Source organism: Phragmites australis, chromosome 10, assembly GCF_958298935.1.
Source record: "Phragmites australis chromosome 10, lpPhrAust1.1, whole genome shotgun sequence".
NCBI lineage: Eukaryota > Viridiplantae > Streptophyta > Magnoliopsida > Poales > Poaceae > Phragmites > Phragmites australis.
In genome coordinates, this window is record NC_084930.1 from 31,161,545 (window position 1) to 31,174,975 (window position 13,431).

The 13,431-nt window shown below is 48.1% G+C and overlaps 1 protein-coding gene across 1 annotated transcript; it reads right to left on the reverse strand.

Annotated features, from left to right (window-relative positions):
- Positions 1–3,153: 3,153 nt before the first annotated feature.
- Positions 3,154–8,495, reverse strand: LOC133930706 (ethylene-responsive transcription factor 1-like). The gene is made up of 3 exons (XM_062377421.1): positions 8,086–8,495; positions 3,520–4,390; positions 3,154–3,433 (listed from the first exon to the last, which is right to left on the reverse strand). Exons 1-2 carry the CDS (start codon positions 8,354–8,356, stop codon positions 3,564–3,566), a joined length of 1,098 nt encoding a protein of 365 aa, XP_062233405.1. The 5' UTR covers positions 8,357–8,495; the 3' UTR covers positions 3,154–3,433; positions 3,520–3,563.
- Between the last annotated feature and the right edge of the window lie 4,936 nt (positions 8,496–13,431).

Here is a 13,431-nt window from a genome sequence, read left to right on the forward strand (position 1 = left end):
CTACCTTCTTGTCTGTTGCAGCAGCAAAGTAGTGGTATGATGAAGAACTGCAGCATGTGCAGAAGCGCTGAACCTGAAGGCTGCCTTCCTGGTGCCAAACCTTGGAGTGATCATGGCTACGGAGGAGGAGGAAGGGTGATGGTAAGAAGCAGTGGCGGATCCAGAGGGTAGTCTAGGCGGGCCTGAGACTACCCTGAGATCTGATCCAAGTTTGATTCAGTATGTGATCTAGCCCACGGTTTGTCCAAAGAAAACCGAAAAAAATAAAAAATCTAATCGGGTGCCTACCCAATACTCTGGCACTGGGTCCGCCACTGGTAACAAGAGTTCCTGACGGCCATTAATTTGGGTTCTGGTTAGAGGCTAGGTGTTCAGCGAAGGGGGCATGTCAGCTACAAAATGGTTTTAGACAATCTAAAAACGATGCAAAATGTCCAAGTACTCTTGTTCGTATGTGTGCAATAACTTGCATGCATGAACCAGCCAATCATGCCCTGCGCGCTCAAAATCTCTTTGGCAGTTGGGTTGTGCATGTATCAGCTTTCATCAAGTGAATGATCAATATCAGTGGCTGAGCAGTACAGATATTAATTTTGCGCACGACGATGATCCATCATCCATCCATGTTTCAAGTCACCTACAACGACCACACTTGCAGCTGCACTAGTACAACGGCCAAGAACGTCAGTCTTGGATCACTAGGCTACTGTCACAGGCTCACAGCGCTGCCTGGCTACGAAGGTTGAGCTGCCGACTGGTGGCTGGCTGGCTGCTCAGCGCTTCAGCCGTTCCCTTGTCCGTGGATGCGTCCACTGCAAATTTCGGAGCATCTGGCACATGCCAAAGCAGCTTGCTACCAAGTTGGGCATAGAGAGGTAACAGCAGAATCCAAGAGGCTCAAAGGAGAGCCTTAGACCAGATAGGAATACAGATCCATCCTCGAGTCCCCTTGAAAGTTGGAAAAATGGAAGGGAAACAGAACCTGCCTGCCACAGTGCCAGTCGCCGTCTCCCTCGTGTCCACCCACGAAAGCTACCATAACGATCTGGATCATCGCTGCAATCAAACAGGCCGCGAAAGCACAGCGCGCACGGCGCCCAAATCGACGAGGCTTTCGGTGGCTCGGCGATCCATCGAGCGCGCGAAGGACTGCCACTGTGATGAGTCTGCTTGTGACAGATGCGCGCGCGCGCGCGCGCGGCAGGGGGACATCGGCGCCGCTGCCCGCGATGCCAATGGAGCGGTGGGTGAAAACGTGGAAAGTTTGGTGCGACGCCTGGCCGGCGCACCACGGTTTTCACCGGCGGCGCCCCTGCCCGGCACGGCTGCGTGACGCAACGATATATGGCTGGTCGTTGTCGTTGGACACAGTGAATATCCGCCGTGCGGCAAGATCGCGGCGCCGCCGATCCCGATCCCCTCGGTGTTTGGTGGTGCTTCGCAATGGTGAGGGGAGGTCGGGGCCGCGGCTGAGTGCCTGACGGATCACGGATGCGCCATCCGATTGATTGAGTTGCCGTCGGATAGCGCACAAGTCCTTGCACCTGCTGTGCAGTCAGCTCAAGACTTGCTGGTGGAGTACAACGTCAGGAGCAATTATTCTCAAGATTTTCCACACTGCATATAGCCATGGAATCGAGCTATTCCAAGTACACGTCAAGGGTGTCCGTTCGTGTACCAACTGTTTATTGGACGAAATGTCACGTCGGAATGGTGATCGAAAATCGCAAAGAGTTTTTTTTTTGTCACCCTTTTTCATTTTGATTTTTCATTTATTTGCTTTATTGCAATTCCAGTTCTCACACTCCACCTATCATCTAGCGCCTTAATTCCCTGTGCACATCAACATTATTCTTGTAGTTTATATGACGAATCCTTGCAATCTACATGTCATGTTTAACTTGATTAGCTAGTGTCATCGAAACACAGGTATACATAGAAAGCCAAGCTACCTTTAGAGTCATATATTCACCTTGACAAGACCTTAAATTTGGAACCTTCACATAATGTCTAGATAAATACATGTAGGTCGAATTAATGTTTGGCTCGATTCAATAAACTGCTTAAGGTAAGTAATTATTATACACAGGATGTTACTGGATGTGAAGGTTCAGAGCCGTGTGTCCGCAGAACAAAGCATGCGTATAAATTAGATTCAATAAACTGCTTGATCCCATAAGCTCGTGTGTCCACAGAGCAAGCATGCTCGATTCAATATCTTGGGCAGTTGGATCAGTGGATGTTTGGAAATTGGAGCGAGCATGTATGGCGCACGAGGTTATGGGAGCATTGCCGCGTCACTGTAGAATAGGGATGGACGTAGAACACCCATGGATATTCGTACATCCACTCTAGTATAATTTAATTAACTAATTAATCATTTTGATCTAGTCAAAATAACTAACTAGCTGATTGAATTGAACTAAAATGCTTCACGCCCATCCATACGTAGACAGCAGTAGTCACAGCATGTGATTGCCCGTGTGCGGCTTGGTTTGATTTCACTGAGCCTGCACGGCCGGTGCTGCTACTAGCGAAAGGATCACCGGGCCGACTCCTGCCGTCTGCCAGTGCCATCTCATTGCAGGGGCGATCGATTGGTTTTCCACGCGCTACTGGCAGTACTCCAGCTGGACCGTAGCGGCATTTCGTGAGAACAGTAGAGCGAACTGGAAGTGCCATTTGCCCAGCATACTGCTACTAGTAGAATTTGCGCGCCGTTGGTCCTTTTGGTCATCTTACTATGGTGAATTCCATGTGATGTGGCTTACTAGGAGACACTACGTGCCATGGACAAGGTAACAGAGCTTTCGAGCCATTCTCTTTTTTTATTTTTCCAGGTAACCTCTCTCTCTTTTGTTTGACGAGGTTCGATTCTAAGTAACCACTTTAACATAGAAGATATCACAATGTTCGCATGATGCATTTACGAGGTACATCTATAGCTAGATTGATTATAATTGATTCGTTTTCGATGCTGGCCATCATCGATGAACTAATTTTGTCTACAGACTTTGACTGCTGTTTCATAGAGTTCGAACACGCAGTCATCCCGCAAGGATGGTGCGCTCATTTTTCTTCCATATCCTCTACCAGCATTCAGTATTTGATGAGAACAACTTCAGTCAAGAAGCGCACGATGAATCTTTCTCGTTGGACAGCAAACAACACCCAAATTTATAACAATACACGCATAACACATTGTCTACAGATTCACGATGTTCATAGACATTAAAATGGCAGAAAAGGTAGAAGCAGAATACGATGATCCAGACTCATAATAGTTGTCATGGATAGATAGTCAAATAAGGTAAATGTCTATTTCCAACGAGTACTTAACAAAGCAACTGCGCACTAAGCATATACTAACATCGCTGCCGCACGCCAGTAGGCGCTTGACACGAGCGCTTCTTCATCTCCGGAATATTTATTCCTGTAACACGGTGGAAAGAAAAGAATCAAAGGAATGGAAATTGCAAGCAACACAAAGAGCCGATCTACATGACTGAATATGCTTACCCTTTGTCCCTATGTACATACACCAATCGCTAGGCCTCAGAACCTCAGAAGAAACCAGCAGAAAAGTGCATGTCATCAAAGCTCCAAAGGTCCATGTTGCTGACCACATCCTGGGATCCGTCACAGCTCAAAAGGGTGTTCATTGATTCATCTGAACCACTGTCCATCAGGAAATTCATATATGGTTCTAAGTCAAGATCAACGCTAGCATTGCCCATCACAGGAGGTACAGTAGCATTATTGGTGCTCTGGAGGAATTCAGTCTCATCAGCCTCTGTCAAGGTGGGAACAGGTGCAAGCACAGATGTAATGTCAGGGGTCCTGATGTCATTCTCCAGGCTGAAGTCCGAGCAACTGAAAGAGTTGCTCCCTTGATCAGAGGATAGATTCATGAAAGGCTCCTGCGTGAGAGGAACAAGATTCATCCCAGGAACATAAGACATGTTTTGAATCTGCACAGCTGGCTCATGTAAGGTGTAGTCAACAACAGGGTAGGAATACGCATTTGAGTTGGTCATGTTGTTGACTGCTGGCTTGATAATCGGCTTCTCTTCTGCGTCCAACTTGGGCACCTTCACAGAAGTAGGCTCAGCGTGGCGCTTCTGAGAAGCCATTGGAGCCTCATCTGGGAAGTTGACTTTGGCCTTCTTGCCACGAATCCTGCGTGCCTCAGCATCATAGGCTCTGGCAGCTTCTTCAGGAGAGTTGAAAGTGCCAAGCCAGACACGAACACCTTTGCGCGGATCTCTGATTTCAGCAGCCCATTTACCCCACGGGCGTCGGCGGATACCCCTGAATTGGTTCTTTCTCTTCCTTTTAGCTGATCTCGCAGCAGGGCCATCAACAGCAGCTGCAGTTGTATTTAATCCATCTGAAGCAAGGAGTGAGATCAACATAAGACATCCACCACTCCATGAAAGATTGAAAGTATGCTAGTAGATCAAAATATAGACTTAGAATTGAATCATTAATGGTGTGTTACAGCATATAAACTCTACTAAACTGGTCACCAAATTAATATGCAGACTAAAAAAATTCTTCAGAGCAAGTGGTCCAACGGCCCCATCTTCATTCAGAAATATCAAGCTTCACTTTGGCCAGTTTGGCATCCAATGTTGTCTTTTTTTCCTCAGGCAAAGGTAAATTTAAGCATGAAGGTAGGCTAATTTAAATATTAACATGAAGAAAGAACATAGATCTGATAAAATCTGGACAGGTTAACAGAAGCACCCCATCACCTAAGCGTGGCTGAGGGGGGGATTTTCAGGACTAAGCTAAAATTATGATCTAAGATAACAATTTAAGGAAAAAAAACCATCAAAAGGAGTACTCACGAGATTCATGGTTAGTAATAGGTAACTGAGGAGCCAAACTACAATAGGGGAAATAATTATGGATGTTCTGCTAATCTAAGGATCGACATAGCACCAATCATTCATGACAAGCACAAGACAATGCCAATTTCATTAAATAAAGCAAGAGTAAATACAAGTAGCCCTGGGAGGTTACGTACATGAGAAAAAAAGGAAAAAGACAACTACATCGTCAGCGCTGACAACACAACAAACTACAGCCAAAGTAACTACAAGCGCCAACAAAAGAAGAACCGCACTGGCACCGCTCCCGAGCAACTCGCAAGATCGACGACTCATTGCCCCACATAAGCTTGAAGGCCGACGACCGAAATGATCCGAGAGAGCACCTCCGATGGTGGGGGAAGTGATCTATCAAACTTGGTCAGGTACTTCAAGGCAAGACGAGCACTTCGACGGACCGTCGACCTATCATACATCCTTCGCCTGTGTCTTACCAGTGTCGCCATCAACGGTATAGGTCGCGGTGGAGTGGAAGGGGGATCCTCGACCCCCGCGAATGGTGAACATTCAGGCACTTTAGAGGAGTCTGAAATAGGCGCAACACGAAAGTCCAAATAGTATTCCGGAGTCTCCGGCTCAAACATGGTGGTGGCGGTTGCTAGCGAGAGGAGGTAAGCTTCAAATAGTTGCTCATAAATCGGGGACACCACCTCTAGCTATTGAAACTCAATCCTTGAGTAGTCACAGTAGTACTCCAGGGTCTCTGGCTCAAGTGCAGGGAGGAACGGAGCCATCGTGTGCTGCTCGCAATCTGGAGGGGTTGTGGCCACATGCGTTGTGGTCGACCCATCTTCCACCTTGGCGGCATGAGCTTGGGGCTGCAACCCAGGGTCGACCATGGGCCCCGACCTCTCCTCAATAATCGATTGGGCAACACCATCCGCAATGGTGACCAAAGGGTCGACATGGGTAACAACTTGGAGCAACGTTCGCTCTATGGGTGGATCTTGGTGCTTCTGTGACTGATTAATGAGTGGATTGATGCTTTTGTGCAACGGAGGTGGTCTACTCCTTATCCACCTTACTAACGACGGAAAACTCTCGACCGTCCGAGTCCGCAACGGCCACATGCAAGGAGTCTCTGGGAGGCGTGCAAATTGCCACGAGCGAAGAAAAGAATGATAGGGTCAGAGTGCCGAACTAGAGAGCAAGGACCAAAGAGGCCAACCATATCGTCATAGGAGGGGTCGTCATTAGACGGCTCCGCGCGCTCCAGTTGGTTGGCCACACGTGCCAGCCACAGCTTAATGGTAGAAGCCTCACCCCTGTGAGGGTGCATCCCTTCCTCCAAGGAGGTTGCAATCAACTGTTGGAGCTCAAAGAGTAGTGACTGCACCACAGGCGCAAGCACGGACTGAAGGTCCAGTGCGGTCGAGTCCTGAGGGGCATGGCAGCAGCATCCGCACATATCCCCCTGTCGCAGCAGACAGAGTCGTCGTCCTTGCCACACCTAGCAAAGAGTCAAGGTGAAACCGGCGACGAGGAGCGACATCTACGCTGCAGAATCGTAGCCACGATTTCCACCCAGCTCCGAGCTGGCTGTGAATGGTGAGGTTGGGCGGATAGGGAGGGGCCGTGTGGGCCAAGAGGAGTAATGGACCGAAAGCGGTATTGTCGCTCCCGATGCCCAAGGCGCCGACAGCAGATACAATAGAAGACGTCCTGGCAGGAGCTGACTTGTCGCGTGCAAGGCAGCGGTAACATCTGCCCTGGGCCCACTTTTTGAAAGTGAGGTTGCATTCCGATTGTGCTGTGAGCACAGGCAACGATTGCCCGGTGTGATGCGGAGATGGATCCCGTCTAGGGTGACCCTTTGAGCCCACCAACACCCACGGCGCCCTGACGGAATTGGTGTGTAGCGCCGATGAAGGTGGAGGCAGCGGCATTGGTGGCAACAATAGGGGAGACAACGACGGAGGCAGAGGCACCACCTACAGCTCGAGGGACGCCGAGGACCCCATGAGGAACCCCGGCGACGGCGGGGGAACTAGTTTGCCTGTCGTGCCAGAGCAGCAGTCGGGGCCCTTAGATCAACCCATCTAGATCAGTGGTGGGGACCCGGCAGAGGAGATGATTGTGGCTGGCCTCTGGCAGCGTGGGCGGCATCGAAACTTGACAAGGGTGGCACGTGCTTGAGCGAGGGCAGCGACCAGCGACGGGTTCCCACGGATGGCGGACGACGGGCTTGGAGCGAGCTTGCCTACCTCCAGGTGGACGGAGATGAAGAGGACCAGTGTTGAGAGCCTGAGACGGAGTAAGCTGGCAGAGGGGACAGCCACAACCGGCAGGAGCCTCCTCTTCAGGTCATCTCGCTGCGCTCCAATCACCAAGCGGCGGCGGTCCTCAGGTGTCTTGGCGAAGGGGGTCATATGGATCAACAGCTGGCCGTGGGATGTGGTGTAGCAGTGACGTGCGGAGCGACAGGAATGGAGCGACCTCTCCCACACAGATCCGGCGTGTACAACGTTGAACCCCCTCGGATCCGGCGCCTCAAGGGCGTCTCCGGCGGTCAGCTTCCGCGGATCTGGCGTCTCCAGTGGCAAGGACTCGTGCGGCACCGTGTGGAGGTACTTGACAAGGGAGCCGGAGCAGTATCACGGACGGGACAGGTGACGAGCTCTTGGTGGCGGTGAGGTCTCACGCCTGCGCGGCTAGGGCCGCGTCGCGGCGGCAGCGGTGCCCGCGAGCGTCTTGGCGGGCCTTCAAACGGAGATGGCTGGAGTGGGGCTGCAGAGGGGAGAGGACTATTGGCAGTGAGGGGCCGGAGAGCCGGCGGAGGGCTCCTAGGTCGCCCCCGCAGTCGCCAGAGCCAACGGTCGGGTATTCTCACTCATAGTGGTCCATTGCATGACAACAAGGACTCACTGCATTAATGAAGAACTGGAGGAAAACTTTGCAGAAATTAAACTCCTGTCGAAGAAACAGAAAATTACTACTACAACTTGTCGAAGCAAATCGGAGGAAAATTTTACCAGCTGTGTGAATTTAGCTTCTCACTTCTCCCCAGTCCAAGCAACAACCCACCTAAGAACCCAAATCTACCTCGGAAATCCCAAACGAATCCAAGCAATCGTACGAATCTCCGAATCAGTGGCCCAAAAATCCCATCTCTCTGCCGACGTACCAACGAAATCGCCCATCTTTCCCTCTACGAACCCCACCCAGATCGACGCCGAGCCGAGTCCTTTACCTCTGGCGACCCCGCTCCTGGGGGCGGCGAAGGGCTTGATCTCGTCGTCGGACTCGAGCTCCGACTCCCCGGACTCCACCTCGAACCCCTCGAAGTCGGCCTCGAAGTCCTTCTCGTCCTCCACCTCGAACACCTCCTCATCCTCGGGCCCGCGCCGGGGCCTCCTCCCCTCGCCGGCCCTCCTCGGCTTCTTCTTCTCCGGCCAGAGGTGGCCAGCGGAGACCCGCCGCGGCGGCGGGATGATGTCGGAGAGGATGGCGCCGCCGCACATGGCTGGTGGGCTGGTGGCTGGCTGACCTGTGGGACCACGAACAGCTAGAGCGAACGAGATGTGACGGTGTGGTGCGGTGGGTGGGTTGGTCGCTTTGCTTGGTGCGGAGTGCGTGAGAGGAATCAGGGATGGCTCGACCTCGGGTGCGGTCTATATATGGGTCAGGAGGTGCGGTGTGCTGACAAGTGTGCGTGGACGATTGGGTGAGCGATGGAGTATGGCAGAGGCCGTCTGATGTAAGGTTAACGGCTAGGATCGAGTGATCTTGGCACGAGGGGCTGGATACGAATTTTCTCGATGAGCGCGATCACAGCCGCCTAACATTTTTCGCGATGAGAATCCATGGAACAATTGTATCAATATGTAGTATTAGAGCATGCGTAATAAGGTGATTAGAGGAGGTGCTTATGAAAAAAAAAATTAGGTGTTTTTCTCAATTGCATTAGCACATTTATTTATGTGGGGGGAGCGAAGTACTTACTTAAATATCGATGATTATATTAGTGCGAATAAAATAATTAATTATGTTTAAACTCATATAATATTTATTTACATTAAAAATTACAAATTTTATATATATGTTTAACATCTCTCGAGAATGAAGCCGAAATGGACAAGTTAAGAAGAAGATTGAGCTAAACAAACTCGGAGCGTGACTGAATTGATCTCTGCTTACATTCGACATCAACTTGCATTTGGGTTCAATGTTTCATATTGCAGTTAAGATCTTCTCTAAGAAAAGACCGGTCAGAGCTGAGGTTACATTTTTTTTTCTTCAGCTTCGAAAAGCCTTTGATGGCCATCGATCGAGAAAGGAGGGTCAATTCTTGGTGGCCTGTGTTCAGCACAAGCAATGAATGCCATTCGAGCGGCGACTGAAAGAGGAAGGGCATCACTGAAAAAATCACCTACGATTTTCCTTTTGGTTTACGAAAGACCGAGACATTTTAAGAAACGTAGAATCAGGACAAACATGACAAATCTTTTGACCAAATTTATACGATCGAGGGGGATGGCTAGAGAGAGGAGAATAGAGGTCGTATCAAATTTTTAGAAAGCACATCCTAATCTTTCACTCAACTTGGTTAAAATTAAAACGTGGAAGTTAGAAATTGAGAGAAACAATAATAAACCACACCAAAGATTTTTTTTTAAAGAAACATAGATCCAATGGATGGATATGAACCTTAGTTTTTATATAAAGTTATTTCAAGTGTCGTAGTTTAAACAAACTTACAACTGGAAGAAATAACACTTAGATTAAAAAAACTATGCATCGGGTTATCTAGAGGTAAGGGATAGTTTAAGATCAATTTATAGATGATTATTATCACTCTAGTAATAAGAAGAATTACTTCAACACAATGCAAAAATTCAACTCTTCAATAAAAATAAAAATCACAACAAAACCGAGAAACTTGCAACCATGCGAGGGAGCCAAGAGGAAAACTAGAAAGAGATGAACACAAGCATAAGTTTCTCCCGCTCCCGATCACTCGGGTCGTATTGTCACTTGCATCGGCATACTTTTAGCTTGACTTTATTAACACATTGTCTTGATCCATCTTCTCACGCTTTATTTTATCTCCATGTATACAGCTAGGATCACCCTTGACTCCGTTTGAACCTCCTTGATCGTCTGGCACCAAGTACCCCGTTTAGCTCCGATCATACCATCATCGACCGTCAAGTTACATCCATTACTTACACATTATAAGATAAACACACAAGTTTATCCAAGTCCAATTCTCTCTATCTCCAGTTAGTCATAATCAAAATTATCTATTGAAAGCTCATAAAAAAATAGTGAGCACTGGATGTTCCAACATTAGCAGTAGTGCAAGCACCAAAACATCCAATATATACAACTCCATTTCTCTCGTTGAACCGAACGAACACTTCTAGAAATATTCCGACGAAGCATTCAACATCCATAACTTTAATCACTAGAACATTCGACGTGTATAATTTCATCTTCTATTGAACCGAAGGAATATTCTAAAAATACTCTGGTAAAACCTCTAGCGTACACAATTGCAAGCATCGGACTATCTGATACGTAGAACACTTAACCCTGAAAAAATCTACTCTTATAGTAGAATGTCTCCGACCTCACTGCAGACCATGGAACCAAGGATAAGTCAAGATTTACTCAAACGCTCGAACTCTGACCGATCAGCCCCATCTTTACTTGAGATCTAACCAACGGAGAAAATATTCAGCCTCATACGAGACCTGGGTTTGAACCCCAGCCGGCTCAGCACCATCTGGTACCTTGCCACTCGAGCTAAGCTAACGAGTTCAATCAACATTTTCCATAAGATGTCAAATGGGCCATGTGTGCGCCAACCAAACATCAGACTTTGAAGCACCTTAACAGCAGTTTCCTCCTGCGTTGGTGAGGGTGAGGCTGAGAGGGTTGCTCAGGAGGAAGCGATTCGTCTTATTTAATTGCATGGAATTATATCGACACGTGAAATTTACTGAGAGTTGACTCACATGACAGCAGCCACATCATGATACAGTTACGTTAAAGATCTACTTCCTGCTTGGGGCACAACAATTGGCTGTGCCACCACCCAAAATTTCTCAGCTATTTTGCACCCTAGGAAAGTTAGCTAGGCCTGAATATTGGCAGTCAATTGTGCATGTTGGCAGCCACTTGTGACTTGCGGGCGCATACATGTGAATGTTGGCAGCTAATTGTGCAATATTTTGTTCTTTTTATTGCGATGATTCTATTTTAATGTGATTAAACAGGCATTTGAAAAGCAGAGTTAAATGACATTTTAACATGACGATTTAATGAGATTAAACACCTGAGGAACATATGAGATTAAGTGTCTGATTTGATTGCGATTGATAGCCATTTGTGATCGAGAGAAACTAACATTTTATGGTTATAAAAAACCAAGAGACGTTCCGATGCGAGCTCTGATTTTTCGGTCTCTCCATATCCCAATCCCACTCTCTCTTGCAAGCTGTTGCTCTGATTTGTTCTTTTGCCGAGCCTTGTTTACCTTTCCGATGAGCATGCACCGAGGAGAAAGGAGAGCAGGATTTTCGAAACCGGTGCCGCATAGAATCCTACACATGGCAGCAATTGAGTTTTTAGGCAGTGTCTTTGCGTGATTGCTCGGTGATTGTAAATCTTCTTCGACTACTTTCTCGACAACAACTACTCCCGCGACGTCGAGTTGCTTCCACGACTTTGACCAAATAGCTCTCGCGAAAGCACTTGTTTATCAACCGAACAAGTAAGTTATGCGTGTAACTTTTAATCATAAGAAATATCTGTTTCGATCTGAAGTACATGATAGACCTGGTAGTTGTAGTATTTGCACCTAGATTTTCATGTGCAATTTTTCTCCTAATAAAATCTGGATTTAATATTTGTCGCATATTTCCAACAGTACTAAATACTCCTTCTGTTTTGGATTGCATGCAGTTAATATTTTCAAACTTCAGTACAAATTACTCTTTATATATTAAGTTTAAATTTTTTAAAATGATACATGAAGATTTGTCTTGAAAAATAGTTTAATAATATTATAATTTTATTATATTTTATAAATATATTACATAAACAAGTAGTAGTAGTCAATGTTATATTTTGTAAGAATGTGTCAATGTAAAAAACAATATTTGTTTGTAAACTGAGGGAGTAGTAGTACAAATTACTTAGCAATTCGTATAGTGCAGTATCTGACGGCAACTCAATCAAGCGGACGCCGGCATGCCGCGTCCGTCAGCCGCAGCTCACCGCCCAGTGTCCAATCAGGTGACTCACGGACTGACGCAGGACGAACCTGGACGCCCCGTGCCTCGCGCGGCGACAAAACTAGCGCTAGATCGTACCGCCTACCTGATCTAGGCTCTTCTTTGAAGCGATTGGACGCGGATCCGAAACTCTGGGCTCTGAGGGGGACGAAGACAAGGTTAGGCAGTCAGAGGCAGCCACGCAAGAAAGGGGTTAGAACTTAGAAAACGAGAGAGAGCCAGAGCGAAATACACGGGATTCCCTTCCGACTTCCGAGCCGAGGGAAAGGTGCATGCACCGAGGGGAACGGGCCGGCGGAGGCAACAACTCGGAAAGCTGCGCGCTCGGCTCACGGGCGTCGGCGAGGAGGTCGGCACGGGGTCCCGTCGCGTGGCCACCACGTGCCCCAGCGCCCCGATCTCGCCGCGCGGCGGATCCTCACCGTGCTCCAGTGACCGGTCATGACGTCACGCGCCGTGCCGGGGAAAGGGACCGCCGGTGAGAGTGAAGCCGTGAACTTGCCCATCCCATGCGCAGTAGCGGGCACAGTACAGGGTAGCACCGGCGATAGAGCAGCGCAATCTAGATCCCGTACCAGCAGCAGCGTAGGGCCAAAAGCAAACTCGCCCGTGCAACGAGCACGGCAGCGCGGATGTCACGGGCGCACAATCTAACCTGTTTGGCCGTTTCCCGGTGATCTTAAAGCTAGTAGCGCCGGCGGGGCGGGCACAGTGAAATCACCCCAAGCCGAGCCGCATGCGTGCACTGCGCGAGCTTGGCTGCCTGCCCGCCGAGCGACCCGGCCTGTCACGACGGAGGCGCGGCCACGCGATCCGTGGCATGCGCGCGCGCGTAGCACCAAGCATGCATCCACGCAGGGCCGGTCCTGAGGTTCCGGAGGCCCTGGGGCGAAACAAAACTGAAAGCCGCCATTAAACATAAATATAGAAATATATAGATACTTAGAGTTGTTACCATGAGACATTTAAAATTACATCAAAAGACAATGTTCAAGATTATCCCAATTTTCTTCTCTTATAGACTCCTTTTCAACTAAAATATCCCTTGCTTTTTTATTAAAATTATCTCAATTTCTTGGGTCATAAATGTCCATAGTAAAGGTAGGTTGTTCATCATCATTTTCTATATCAGTTGAATTATCTAAATTTTCATTCACACTCTAATTATTATTATTATCATAAGTATCATTAGGCTCAACCAAATTATCTGTAGGCAGTTGTTCAACAACACTTATGGTCAATTCATTAACATTACTAGAAGAACATGCATTACTTTAAAAAAATTGTCGATTAGC

Excerpts from the sequence above, each read along its gene's own strand:
- LOC133930706 (XM_062377421.1), bottom strand. The coding sequence starts at position 8,356 with ATGTGCGGCGGCGCCATCCTCTCCGACATCATCCCGCCGCCGCGGCGG. Across the intron at positions 4,391-8,085 it reads CAGGAGCGGGGTCGCCAGAG|ATGGATTAAATACAACTGCA; the intron begins GTAAAGGACTCG and ends TCCTTGCTTCAG.